Consider the following 13312-nt stretch of genomic DNA (forward strand, 5'->3'; position numbering starts at 1 on the left):
GGGACCGAGGGAGAGAATCCGAAGCAGACTCCGCTGAGCAGGCTGCCGCATGCCCCGTGCAGAGCTGGGTCCCAAAACTCCCGAGATCAGGACCTGAGCCGAAATCAAGACTCAAGCACTCAACCGACTAAGCCCCTCAGGCGCCCCCCTACTTTAGATACTGACAACTTTTCTCCCCCTGTACCTTCAATAAAACGATCCTTTGTGCTAATTCCTAGCCAAGCTTCGGCTGACTGACCTCAGGGATGTATGGACCGGCCATGATCTGTGTCATCCCCTGTGATCTGGCCTAGGCCAACAGATTTCTGGAAAATGCAGCTGCTTGGAATTCTAGGGCATTACAGATGAGGAGCTAGAGGTCAACCGGTTCCCCCCGGCAGCTCCTGGGTATTTTTAGGCATTGCTGATTTTCACCCACGGCTGGTGAGCCAGAGATGTTTTTCTTCCTTCCACCCAGCGATGAAAAAAATGCCAGGAAAAGGGAAATAACCAAATACCTAGTTTCAGTATTTACAGCCTCCAAGCATGATTCACTATGAGAATGTTGGAATGAGGCTTTGTCAATAGTGGCCTCTGGAAGGGCCAGCAGTGGGGAAAAGAGTCACACCTTGACCATGGACTGCTTTCAAGCACGAAATTAAAAAAAAAAAAAAATCATAGCCTCTCCAGGTCATGTCTTATGACGACCAGCTGGGGTGGAGGCTTTTCTTTCCTTTTCTTACCTCCTCCACTTGGTTTTTTCTTTCTTTTTGGGGGGAATATAGTGATGAGAGACATAGGGGCTCATCCTGCCTGCAGGTCTTTACTCAGAGGTCGCCTTCGCAGCGAGGACTTGGTCGACCCCTCCGGCCCCCCGCATTAAACTGGAACTCCCTCACCCCCTCCCATCCTTTCTTCCTCTTCTCTCCCTGTATTTTGGCTCAGTGCTTAACACTTTCTAACATGCTGTAGATTTTGCTTTGGTATTTTCCACTTCCGGCGTACCGCCTGTTAGAATGTAAGCTTCGTGAGGGCAGTCGTCTGCACTTCAACCCCTTCTGTCACCGCTACGTCGCCCGGCGCCTGGAGTAAGGTCTCACGTAGTAGGTGCGCATTGCCCAGAGCGCCACATAGTAGGTGCTTTTTCTTTATGCCCACACTGGTCACGTGTCCTTGGGAATGCCTTTGTTTGGGGGGTTGGGGTAGCAGGGTTTGGAGCCAAGGGATGGAAGGAGCCCAGAGGTACTGTTGTGGGTGATTTATAAAAGGAAAACATTTGGAAACAGGCGGGGGCTTGACTGTGGGAGAAGGACGCACCGCTTCCCTAGGGCCTGGCTCAGCTTTCTGCGGGCCTGGTCCGTCTTCCTGCAGTGTTTTGTGCTGGTGTGCTCCAAAGGGGCCTTAGTTTCTCCCACGTGTACCACCTGTGAGATAAAACGGGGAGCCATCACTCTGGGCTGGCTGGAGTGTAACCACTTCCCAGGCAGAGCTTGCAGGAGGACCTCAGCGAGCTCTTCTCAGGTTGTCGGTCCCGAATCTGAGAGGCAGCCAAGTTGCCAGAGGTGGCTGATGGGCAGGGGGCTTGGCGGCTGGATCTGGGATTGGTCTTTCCTCTTGGGGGTAGTAGCCATGGAGCCCAGGACGGGGGCACAAGTGTGTGGAGGCATGCAAGGGCGCTCTCCACCTGTGGGTCTCGGGAGGGCTTGGGACTTAGCCCACGTGCTGAAAGCATCCTCGTGAGCCTATGGGTTCTGTCTTTTCCCTTCCCTTAGAGATGGAATCCCTCCTTACCGTGTGGGGAGTAAGAAACAGCTCCAGAGAGAAATGCATCGCAGTGTGAAGGCCAATGGCCAAGTGTCTCTACCTCATTTCCCGGTGAGTATAGTCTGGAAGGGGAAGGCAGGTGTTTCTGGCCATGTTGAGTCTCGCAGAAGAAGGATGGGAGGTGGAGGGGGCAGGTCCAGGGTAAAAGGAGCAGCAGTGCCTGCGGTCTGCTCAGGGAAAGGGAAGGAAGGGGGAACCAGGCAAGAGGCGTTACCTGGTTCCTCGGGCTGTGATGCTGAGCAGAATGAAGCTTGGGACGACCTCCTTGAACTTCTGCATTTTCTCAGTTCAACAAAGAAGATTCTTTCCAAAAAAGATATCACAGCAGTTCTCTCGTAGAAACCAAGCAATGGTGGGAGTGAAGCCATGCTTCCCTCTGTGGGTTCCCACTAGAATGGAGGCCCCCCCGAGGGCAGGGAGTTTCCGTTCCACGTAATGCCCTGTCCGCAGTGACTATGGCTGGTGCTTACTAAAACGTGCTGACTGACTGCGTGAATGAGGAGGCTGCAGGCTTCTCTGCCTCCCGCAGAAGGAAAAGTGCACCCCTGAATCGTGTCTCCTGTTGACTTCCAAAGCTCTGGAAGGCAGCTGTCCTGTCTTGTCTGTTCCCAACCCCACAACTTGGCTTAGTACGTCCTGTTGGATCTGTACCTCATAAATGCTGAATGAATGAAGCCTTTGGAAGTGAGGATCGCATGAGCAGCTTCTCCCTGTGATTGACAGGAGAGGCCAGCATGGCGTGAAGATCCTTTCCTTGTATCTCCTCTTCCATTTCCAAGGCCCGGAGGGCGGCCAGCATGTGGCCCCGCTAAACCCAGCAGAGGCCCTCGTCTGTTTTAGGAGCTGCGCTTCTTGCACTGAGACCCAAGGCTGCAAGAGTACTGACCTTAGGGACGGGAGGGGAGTGCCGAGCCCTGAGCGGCACCTCCGTTCGCGAATCCTTCCTGCCAGCTTCCGAGAATGCCATTGGCTCATCAGTGATGTTGCGTTCAGGAAATTAACACATCCAGTTGCTGATTCGACATTGCGGGAGTGCGTGGTTACTGGCGCTTAGAGCAGCTCCTCTCTGAAAGCCCCTCATAGCCCAGAGGGGACTTGGTCCGAAAATTTAACATATTAACGACGCGGTCCTGGGGTCCTTCAGCACCCCCCTCCTCAATAATGTTACCCCACAAACGCAGCGGTATTGGGGATGCAGGTTCTTTTCTGGGCAGGCCTTGGGGGTGCAGAGGAATATGCGGGTGAATAAAAATTCTACCGCCCACACATGTACGTTAGATGATTTTGTCCTGGGGTGTGCAAATCAACTTTCTCCATAAGGCAGAGCTTTGATCTGGGCTGAATGGAGCCAGCCTGCCTGAGAACGGCCTGTTCCTGGGGGGCCTTTCTCCCTCCCCCCGCCCAGGCATGGTTCCCTGGCTCTGTGGGTGCCCGTCAGCGAGGCGAGCCCTGCTCCGCTGCAGGGAGAACGCAGGCCTTCGCGGGTCGGCCTTCTGCCTCCCCCACTCATCCTGAAGGAAAGGGCAGAGCAAGAGGGCCATTGAGGAAGGAGGAGGCCGTCTGCCGAGGGACTGCGGTGGCGGGAGGACCGGAGGACGTAGAACGGGGCAGTGGGAGTCCTCTGTTTGCTGCTTTTGGCAGGCACCCTAGGTGCCTTTTTATATTCTGTACTTGATTTGGAGATGTTCCCTTTTCCCTTGATAGATCAGCTTCAGGCAGCCCAGCGCAGCGGTGCTCTGCTAGCCCGCAGCATCTTTCCTCATTTTCTGTACAAAGAGCTGGGGAGGAGGGGCGCGGAGAGCCGGGGAGATCTAGGACAGTGTTGAGACAACACCACCTCAGAGGTGCGCAGTGTGCGGCCACGAAATAAATTACCACTTCTTCTGATCCGGCTGTGTGACTCCCTTTTTTTTCCTGCCCCCCCCACCACGGCCCCCACCTCCCTTCCAATCTTTTTCTTTTTTTAAATTTCCAGTTCCCTTTCTGTTTAGACTCTACTTTTTGTTCCTTGAGTCGGTCCCTCTCCCCTCCCTCCCCACCGCAGAGGGCTGCCTTTTTTTTTTTTTTTTTTTTTTTGATGTTTGACAACAGTCTTTGAAGATTTTCTACTTCAGAGTAGCTACTGATGGGCTGGTTGTACTACAGAGAGAACAAGCCGGGCCTCTCGGAGTGCGACCAACTGCTCCTGCCCAAGGCAAACGCTGGTGGGGACCATGGCTCTCCATGAGGCCGTGGCGCTGGCGCATAAAGCTCCGGAGCAGCCCGGGCGCCGCGCCCGCCGCTCTCCGCCCGCCTGCCCGTCCGCCCTTGCAGCTCTGGCCGTGGCTGTGGTTGGGGCTGTGGCCGTGGCCGCCAGGCCCGGGAAGCTCCGGTGCGCATCGCGCGCTGGCCCCGCTGAACATGCCTCGCGTCTTCCCTCCCCGCGCCCCGTAGAGAACCCACCGCCTGCCCAAGGAGATGACCCCTGTGGAGCCCGCCACCTTCGCGGCCGAGCTCATCTCCAGGCTGGAGAAGCTGAAGCTGGAGCTGGAGAGCCGCCACAGCCTGGAGGAGCGCCTGCAGCAGATCCGAGAGGTAGTGCAGGGCCCCGTCCACTCCCCCCGGAGGCCCGCGCCCCGCCGTCCGCACCCCTCCGCCGTCCTTCCCCGTGACCCACTGACGACCCAGGCTGGCCCCTCCTGCTTACCCTTTTGCTCCCCCTTCTGCCGCCTGCCCCTCAGGATGAAGAGAAGGAGGCCTCCGAGCTTGCGCTGAGCTCCAGGGACGGGGGGCCCGCCCCGCACCCCCTCTCCCTCCTGCCCTCCGGCAGCTACGAGGAGGACCCGCAGACCATTCTGGACGACCACCTGTCCAGGGTCCTCAAGACCCCCGGCTGCCAGTCCCCGGGCGTGGGCCGCTACAGCCCTCGGTCCCGCTCCCCGGACCACCACCACCACCACCAGCCGTACCACCCCCTGCTCCCGCCCGGGGGCAAGTTGCCCCCCGTGGCCGCCTCGCAGGCCACTTGCGCCCTCCTCGCAGCCAAGGGCTTCGTGACCAAGCAGACGACCAAGCATGTCCACCACCACTACATCCACCACCACGGCCTCCCCAAGACCAAGGAGGAGATCGAGGCGGAGGCCGCCCAGAGGGTGCGCGGCTTCTGCCCTGGGGGCGCGGAGTATTACTGCTACTCCAAGTGCAGGAGTCACCCCAAGGCACCGGAGCCCGCACAGGCTGAGCAGTTTGGGTAAGTGTCGGGCAGACCGGGGTATCCCCTTGGGGCTTCTCTCCCACCCAGGGACCTGGGCAGGTGCGAGGTGGGGGTGTGTATCAGAGGTCATAGGCAATTAGCTTCCAGGAGGGAGGCGCAGGGTGGCGGGGGGAGGATGGGTAGGGGGAGCAGGTGCATGGGTCTTTCGTATCTCCCCGCCGCTCACCGACTTGCCCCAATTCGAGGCGCCCCAGAGATGTGACGTGGCCTCGGGGCTGGGTGTGGTTCTTGGTTCCCCGCAGCAGCAGCCGAGGCAGTACCCTGCCCAAGCGCAGCGGGAGAAGCGTGGAGCCGGGCCTGGCCCCGCCCGCCAGGGAAGGAGGGGTGCCCGGCGGAGCCGGGGCCCTACAGCTTCCAGGGGAGGAAGGAGACAGGTCGCAGGATGTCTGGCAGTGGATGCTGGAGAGTGAGCGGCAGAGCAAACCCAAGGCCCCTAGGTAAAGAGCACCGCCGCCGCGGCCGGGGTCACGGGAGTCCCTGCGGAGGTATTGTGGGGTGGCCGTTTCTGCAGTCGGCCGAAAACATGGGACCGCGTGCTCCTGCCGTCTTCATATTTAAACGCCGGACTGAGCAGATCGCAAAAATGCCGTGTTTTGGCACCGCCCCCTGTACGTGTGATAGGGTCATTTATTTTTTTTCTCTTTTTGAAGGCAGGATAGGGAAGTTTCTACTGAAGTCATCGTCTCCAGTTTTTCTAACCCCTTTTCTTTCCTTCTGCTCGCTCTCTCTCCTCTTGCCCAGTGCCCAAAGCACAAAGAAGGCTTACCCGCTGGAGTCCGCCCGTGCGCCGCTAGCCGAGCGGGCCGGCCGGCACCACCTGCTGGGGGGCAGCAACGGGCACCCCCGCGCCACCCCCCGAGCCCACCCGTTCACCCAGGACCCCGCGATGCCTCCCCTGACCCCGCCCAACACGCTGGCGCAGCTGGAGGAGGCCTGCCGCCGGCTGGCTGAGGTGTCCAAGCCCCCCAAACAGCGGTGAGTAGGGGCAGCGCAGGGGTGGGGGCGGGGGAGGGGGCTGGGGCGTGGCCTGGTGCCGTGGGGAAGGGCCTGGGTCTAGGTCCGCGCTCAGCAAGGAGGGTGGCTCCTGGCCACAGACGGGTCTCCCTCCCACCCTCAAGAAATTGTTCTTTTAGTTCCGTTTGTTCTGAAGAGCTAGCCGGGCTCTGTGTGTTAGGCGAGGCGGCCGGGAGGACAGTGCATGCCTGTCCTTCCTTACAAATGCCCCGATCCCGCAAGACTGGGTAGATGAGCATGTGAGACGCCTTGACAGATGGAGGATCCGGAGCTTCGGCCCTTCGCCTGGGCACGCATCGCCCAGTCCCTGGGCTCCCAGGGGGCTTGCGGTGGCTGCTCCCCACGGATGGAACTTGGGTCTACCGAGAGAGCCCAGAGTGTCAGACTTTTCTGTCTGCTCCCCGCGCGCCTGACTCTCACTCCTCGGCAGGTGCTGTGCGGCCGGTCAGCAGAGGGACAGGAATCACTCCGCAGCCGGGCCGGCGGGAGCCCCGCCCTTCTCCAGCCCCAGCCTGGCTTCCGAAGAGTGAGTGTCTTTACCTGACCTTGCTGAGAAGCCCCCGCGTGGTTTATATTTCGGGGCATTGACTCCCCGGCCTTGGGGTTCCTGGAAACTTTTTCTAGTTTATGAAAGTCCCCTTGTGAACAGTAGCCACGAGGAAGGGTCAGCGCGGCTACTGCCGGGAGGCGGGTCTTGGAAACCCCACCCACACTGGGAGATGCCTTGGGACGTGTACACAGGTGTTCCTTCCCGAAGTTTCGGATGGCTCAGGGCTCCTGGGCACACGCTCATCAAAAGCTGGGACGGGCAGCCATTAGCAGATGGATAAGAGAGGGTCCCCCATCCCAGATGGAAACATTGTCCTCGTTCAGCTTGCAAACTAGCAAGCTGGAAACGTCTGGTCACGTGGAGCAGGAAGGTGCTTCAACCGTTTCAGAGCCCGAGGACCGTCTTCGTCCTTTTGCTTGGGGAGAACGCTGTGTCTTCCCCCGCAGTGCCATGGTTCTTCCCATCAGGTTACACTCTTGCCCAGTGGGCGGAGAAGCCTGGCTCCGTTGAATTCCAGGATGGTGTGGTTAGAAAGCGGCTACAGGGGTCTAAAATGGCCTCAGTAATTCAAGGTTTCTTCCTCAGCTGGTTCATCTTGAGCAGTGAGCTGTGTCCGACGGCCTGCACAAGCTGCCACCTCGCCCTGTCCTTTCTCATCGGTTGGCCTGACGTGCACCAGCCGTCCAGGCCTGCAGCTTTTTTGTTTTTTTTTAAAGCCACTCTGCCAACTCCAATTAAACGAGGGAGGTCGAAATGATTGTTTCCCCTCCCAGTGGGCTCTGGTGTCCGTGTCGTCCCCAGAGATGCTCTGAGTTTGTCTCTACAGCATTCCCTCGTCGGGCTGAGTGGACCCAAGGCTCTGTGGCAGCCTCTCCCTCCCGTCTGCTGGGCAACCAACCCCACTTGGGCCGTCCCGAAAGAGACCCCATTTGGTGGTAGTGAGGGGAACGATAGCAGTGTGTATAACCCAGAGGAGATCGTCCCTTCCCAGGTGCCCCAAACAGATGACCTGGACAGTGCCCCCAGAGCGGCTGCTTGCGTGACCCGGCTCACTTGGAGCTCACGGGTGCAGCCTGGCTTTCTCTTCGGAGAACATGTTAGAGAGCCTCTGTGTGTGTGTGTGTGTGTGTGTGTGTGGTGTGTGCACTTGCCACCTTCAAATGCTGAACTTGTTGCATTCCATCTTCTTTTCTCAGTCACAAAGAGCCAAAGAAGCTGGCGGGGGTCCACGCGCTCCAGGCCAGCGAGTTGGTCGTCACTTACTTCTTCTGTGGAGAAGAAATTCCATACAGGAGGATGCTGAAGGCTCAGAGCCTGACCCTGGGCCACTTTAAAGAGCAGCTCAGCAAAAAGGGAAATTATAGGTAAGAGCCCTGCGGCTTCTGCTGCCCCGCACTCTGTGTGCTCAGGAGCGAGAGCCAGAGTCGCTTCCCTGGCCTGGCCGGACCCGGGAGGGGTCTCAGGAGGCGCTCAGGGAGGCCCCCCCGGGCTGCCTGGCACTTCTGTTCCTTCTTGTTTCCTCTCTCCCCTCACCACCGACAGAAATAACACCGTGGAGCAGCAGGGAGGCCGCTGGGAGGGCTCTGTGGGGACCTGCATGGGCGTTTCCTACCAGGTGAATGAGACTCTGAAGGAGAAAGGGGGCTTGGCCAGGATTGCTGAGCTCTGGCCATCCCGTGGAGGCCCTTCCCGAAAGGCAGCGAGCGGTGTGTGTCGGGGAGAGACAGACGGACAGGCCGATGAGCAGGCTTGGGTTTAGGAGAGACTGACTGTCCACACTGAAGGCCTGGGGAAGGGCAGAGGCCATTGCCTGGAAATAGAGACAGCCTTCTCCTTCCTCAGCCTTTCTCCCCGAAGAGCTGCCTCGCGGTGTGGGTCCCGTGAAGCAGAAATGCTCGTGTCCGTAACTGAGAGGGGTCGGCCCTGTGGGTGGGGACTGGGTGGACAGGGCTGGCCAGTCTTCCTGGGCAAGGGCACTAGCCCTCCCTCCAGCCCTATTCTCCCTTTCTGCGCAGTGGAGACACCTGCCTGGCCTTCTAGGGCCCCAGAGAGGATTCCGGAGCTGGGACCACTTCTTGGTGGCCTCCCCGGGAACGTGGGGTGGGTCATGACTCCATCTGCGTTCCTCAAGTCCTAGCTGCTCCTCCTTGATGGTCTTCATCTCAGGGACATGCGTGGGCTCTGCTCCAGCTCCATCTTGGGTGGTGTTGCACGCTCACTTTGAGGGGCCCAGTAGGTGCTCCGAAGGTGCCAACCCATCCCCACCTGGCACCTGAGGCAGGTGTGGAGAACTGTCCCAGGATTGCACGACCCGCCGGGTGGCCCCTGCTCCGGGGCCCCGAGACTGCGTCCCTTCCGGAGCCGGTCCTGCGTGGAGACCTGGGTGCCCAGTGGGCCTGGGGTCCGGAGTGATTCCTCCTGCAGGGAAAGGCCAGGGTCAGGGGCGAGGACCCCGTGAGTGACGAAGACGCAGGGTGTAGAGCTGGGCATTAGAGCTCTCCGTTCGACACCGGGCCAGAGACGATTCTGGAAATGTGTCATAGGGATTGGGGAACAGGCCTGGCTGTTGCTGCTGCTTTTTCTTCCTCCTCCTCCTCTTCTTTTTTTTATCTTGAACAGACACAAGGTGAAACTAATTACATTTGACTCGGCTGGACTTTGAGTGGAACTGCAGGTGACCTTCGGGAGGGAAGGGCGCTGGTGCGCCGCGCGGCGGCTGCAGGGGAAGCTCCTCGCTCAGCCACTCCGGCCACATCTGGCTCTGATTGTTTTTTCTAAGGCGCACTTAATAGGCCCGGCTTTGAAGCCCCAGCCTCCCCTTTAATGACCAAAGACTTGCACAAATGGTTGACTCTCAGAATTCTTTCCTGATTGGATCAGGCTGTGGCCAGACCCTTCCCGGCCACCTTATCTCTCTGTACTTGCTCTCTGGCCCCAGCTGGCTCACGGAGGCACCGGGTGCCAGGCCTGGCCCTCCCAGGGGGGCGACGCCCCGTCCTCCCGTGCACGCTCCCCCTCACCCCCCCCAATAAAAAGCCTGGCGAGGATGGGGCCGCGGAGCTGAGGGGGGACCCGGGGGCACTGAGTAATCGCAGCATGGCAGGGGTTCAAAAGGAGAACAGTCTCTCCAGACGTGCCAGATGCTATTGGTGCCAGACGTCAGAAGAAAGCACGGTTTGCCACATAAAGCGTGTTGCGTTGGAAAAGCCCGTTTCTCGAAGAAGATGAGGGCAGCTCAGTTCATTTGAAGCCTCAGGGTGGGGGCCGAGGGAATGTGACCTCTGTCCTCTCTGGAGGAGGTTACAGTTCTGGAAAAGGTCGCCGCATGTTTGTTCGGAGGGGCCGTGGAAGCCCGACTTGGTAGAGCAGAGGGGTCAGAGCTGGGGGACTGGGGCATGACCAAGGGTGGGCTCGTGTTGGAAATTGGAAAGGGCCTCCTCCCAGGCTGTCCGGGGACCCCTGTGTACCATGTCCCTCCCTGTCCCCGCTTGGGCTCCCCAAACACCCCGACCCAATCTGCTGGTTAGGAAGCGTTCACCCCGGCACTGTGGCCTCACTGGAAACCACTAACAGGGACCCTTGACTAAACCCAGCTGGTTCACTTTATTGAGCCTTATCTCCTGCGAAAGCATTTGGCTTGCTTTCATTAAAGAGGAAAGAAGTTGAGCTCTAACCAAGGGGAATTTTTTTTTTCTTTTAAATGAAAAGACAGAAACAAAAAACCAACTGTAACCCTGAGACACAATTAAATATTTTAGAGCGCGGTCCCCCTCCCCCCAGAGGACCAGGACCCTCCCTGCATGAGCAGCCTTGATTGGCTGAAGGTAGCAGCTTGCAGGAACAGGCTTAATCCTGAGGGGTCTCCCTGGGAGGGGCCGGGGAGTGGGCCTGCCCCGGGGACAGCCATTGCTTCTGAATGTGGCTCTCCTGAGAGAGGCTGGTCATTTGCGTCCACACAGTTAAACAGCCTTAGAAGAAAGAAGTCTGGGGTGGGATAAAAGGAACCTTTAATCAAGGGGCATAATAGAAGGGTCTTTAGTGTTTGACCCTGGAGGGGTGGGGCGGGGGGGGGGGGGGGGCGGGTGGAAGGGCGGGGGAGGGAAATGGGGAGAAGAGGGGAGAGAGGGGGGGGCCAAGGGCTGTCTGCAGCCCTGGGAAGCAAGATGGCGCTGGCCAGCCTCCTGCAGCGGCCTGTCCCGTGGCTGTGCCGGGGTCAGGCCAGAGGAGTGGGCCTGTGGGCACTGCGGGGTGGGAAGGACCGGAGTTGTCAGCCTTCCACAGACTTCTGCAGGTTCAGGGTGGCTGGACTGGGGGCCTCTTGGAGGGGACGCCCCCTCCCCACAACCTTGGCGGCTGCCGCTGCAAATGAACCATGCGTGCCTTACCCTTCCCGCGCCCTCCGCCTGCACCCCTCCCCAAAAGGGGAGAAAACCGCAGGCCGCGCTCCTCTGCAGTGCGCTCTGCCCAGCTTGGTGCTGCGGGTTGCAGGTTGGCCTAAGCCTTCTGGGCTGAAGACTGCAGGCGGGAGGCCATCTGGCCCCGTGCTCCGGGGGCGTGTCCTGGGTGACCCCATTGCTCCGCCCCCCTGTCCCCCCCCCCCCCGCCAGGGTCCCCGAGCACACCTGCCGCAGCAGCACCCTCAGGACCCTCCGTCCTCCGGGTCGACGTCTCGCCTTTCTCCTAAGCAAAGTAGAAAACGCACTTTTCACCAAGACGCTCTCTGGGTTTTCCTTTTAAGGTATTACTTCAAAAAAGCAAGCGACGAGTTTGCCTGCGGAGCCGTGTTTGAGGAGATCTGGGACGATGAGGCGGTGCTCCCCATGTACGAAGGCAGGATCCTGGGGAAGGTGGAGCGGATCGACTGAACCTCAGTGGGGGTCGGGCCCTGGTGGGACTACGGGGCTGCCTGCCCGCCCGCCCGCGCCACTGGCCTTGGCCATGACGGACCGCAATGAGATGTTTTGAAGGAAAACGAAACCAATGAAGAAGACAAAAATCTCGGGAAGAATTGGCCACCGGCCACTTGGGGAGGGTGGGGAGGGTAGGGAGGTTGGTTTTCATTATTCACGAGCTGGGTACTGAGATAAGAAAAGCCTGAACTATTTATTAAAAACATGACCACTCTTGGCTATTGAAGATGCTGGCTGTATTGGAGAGACTGCCACGCGTAGGTAATATATGACCGCCTGGGGATCTGAAACCCACAAGCTGAGGACTGTGTATAGCTTCCCTGAACAGGAGCCCTTCCTGCTATTTATTGAACAATTGATTCCCTGCCCTCCCCCCCACCCCCAGTTAATGGATATGCTGCTTTAAACATGGACGGGGGAGAGGGGACGTTTTCATCGTCCTGTCCAAACTTGAGAGTTGAGCTAGGGGTGCATTCATGATTTCTTCATTAAAGGGGGAATTACTGTGCTTTGCCCTGCATTTCTCCAAGTGAAGATAGACTTTTTAAAAGGGTGCCCTACCATTGACACACACAGAAAATTGGTGCATTTTCTTTCTGTGCTGCTCTGTTTTGTCGTAAAGATCTTGAGGACTGACTGATGTTGCAACATCACCGCCATTTGGGGGTCGTCGTATGGGATGGGATCCACTTTGGGGCGGGAGGTGGGGCGGGAGCTTCATTTTTGGGGACCCCAGATTTCCTTGGTAACCCCTTTAACTCCCCCCTCCCCAAGGCCCGGCACCCAACGGCCGAGGCCCGCTAAAACCTTGGAGTTCAACTCGCGCTTGCGTTGAAACAATTCCTTGGAGTTTGGGTTGGTTGGGTTTTTGTTTTTTAACTAGTCTTTGGACCACCGCCATTCTGGACCCCCCCACCCCCCCCTTACCCTGCAAAGCAGCAGACGGTTGTGGGAAGACCTAGCAGCACCCTTTCCTCCAGACACCTTCGTTTTGATGTTCGGGTTTTCGTGTTAAGTTAATCTGTACATCCTGTTCGCCTTCGTTACCTGTACTATACGTCTGTATATATTGTTCCACAGAAGAGTGTTAATCCACTATCTCTAGTGCTTGACTTGAAATCAGTACAGTACCTGTACCTGCACGGTGTCCCGCTCCGTGTGTCGCCCTATATTGAGGGCTCCAACTTTCCCTTGTTTTTTGAAAGGGGTTTATGTATAAATATATTTTATGCCTTTTTATTACAAGTCTTGTACTCAATGACTTTTGCCATGGCATTTTGTTCTACTTATACTGTAAATTATGCATTATAAAGAGTTCATTTAAGGAAAATTACTTGGTACAATAATTATTGTAATTAAGAGATGTAGCCTTTATTAAAATTTTATATTTTTCAAAACGTTGGCCTCGTCTCTGAGTCCCCTGGGGCGGGAGCAAGGCAGAGGCAGCCTTCCCCAAGGTGGCCCTGCCCTGGCGTTTTGAAGAACCCTGTCTTCAAATCGCCAGACTAACTTGTTGAGGGTTTTCTCGTTCTCGGGCAGGCTATACGGCTTCCTCTGCCGTTCCCCTCCCCCGCCACCTCCTTTCGCCTCTTCCTCGAAGGCGGGTCGCATCTGGCCAGGTAGGTCCATGAGATGAGTGGAGATGGGGTTGTCCCAGGAATACTGGGAGAAAACGTCCAGAAAATGGCACAGGGGTCCGGAAAGGCCAGTGGAGCTGATGAGCCTTGAGCTCGGTGCTAACCGGCCACCCTCTCCGTGGCCTTGACAGTGGCCTCAGCTGAT

At 57.9% G+C, this 13312-nt stretch overlaps 1 protein-coding gene across 2 annotated transcripts in view; it reads left to right on the forward strand.

Moving 5' to 3' along the window:
* The window catches only part of AXIN2 (axin 2), a 28222-nt gene extending 15295 nt beyond the window's left edge, over positions 1-12927 (forward strand). The window contains exons 3-10 of one of the 2 annotated variants that reach the window (XM_045984702.1): positions 1752-1854; positions 4237-4377; positions 4524-5032; positions 5299-5493; positions 5798-6031; positions 6501-6596; positions 7817-7984; positions 11359-12927. In XM_045984702.1, the coding sequence (XP_045840658.1) occupies positions 1752-1854; positions 4237-4377; positions 4524-5032; positions 5299-5493; positions 5798-6031; positions 6501-6596; positions 7817-7984; positions 11359-11485 (1573 nt within the window). In that variant the 3' untranslated portion in view covers positions 11486-12927. The remainder of the gene's footprint in view (positions 1-1751; positions 1855-4236; positions 4378-4523; positions 5033-5298; positions 5494-5797; positions 6032-6500; positions 6597-7816; positions 7985-11358) is intronic. The other variant, XM_045984703.1, reaches the window with a different exon arrangement.
* Positions 12928-13312: the final 385 nt, after the last annotated feature.

Source organism: Meles meles, chromosome 18 (genome assembly GCF_922984935.1).
Source record: "Meles meles chromosome 18, mMelMel3.1 paternal haplotype, whole genome shotgun sequence".
NCBI lineage: Eukaryota > Metazoa > Chordata > Mammalia > Carnivora > Mustelidae > Meles > Meles meles.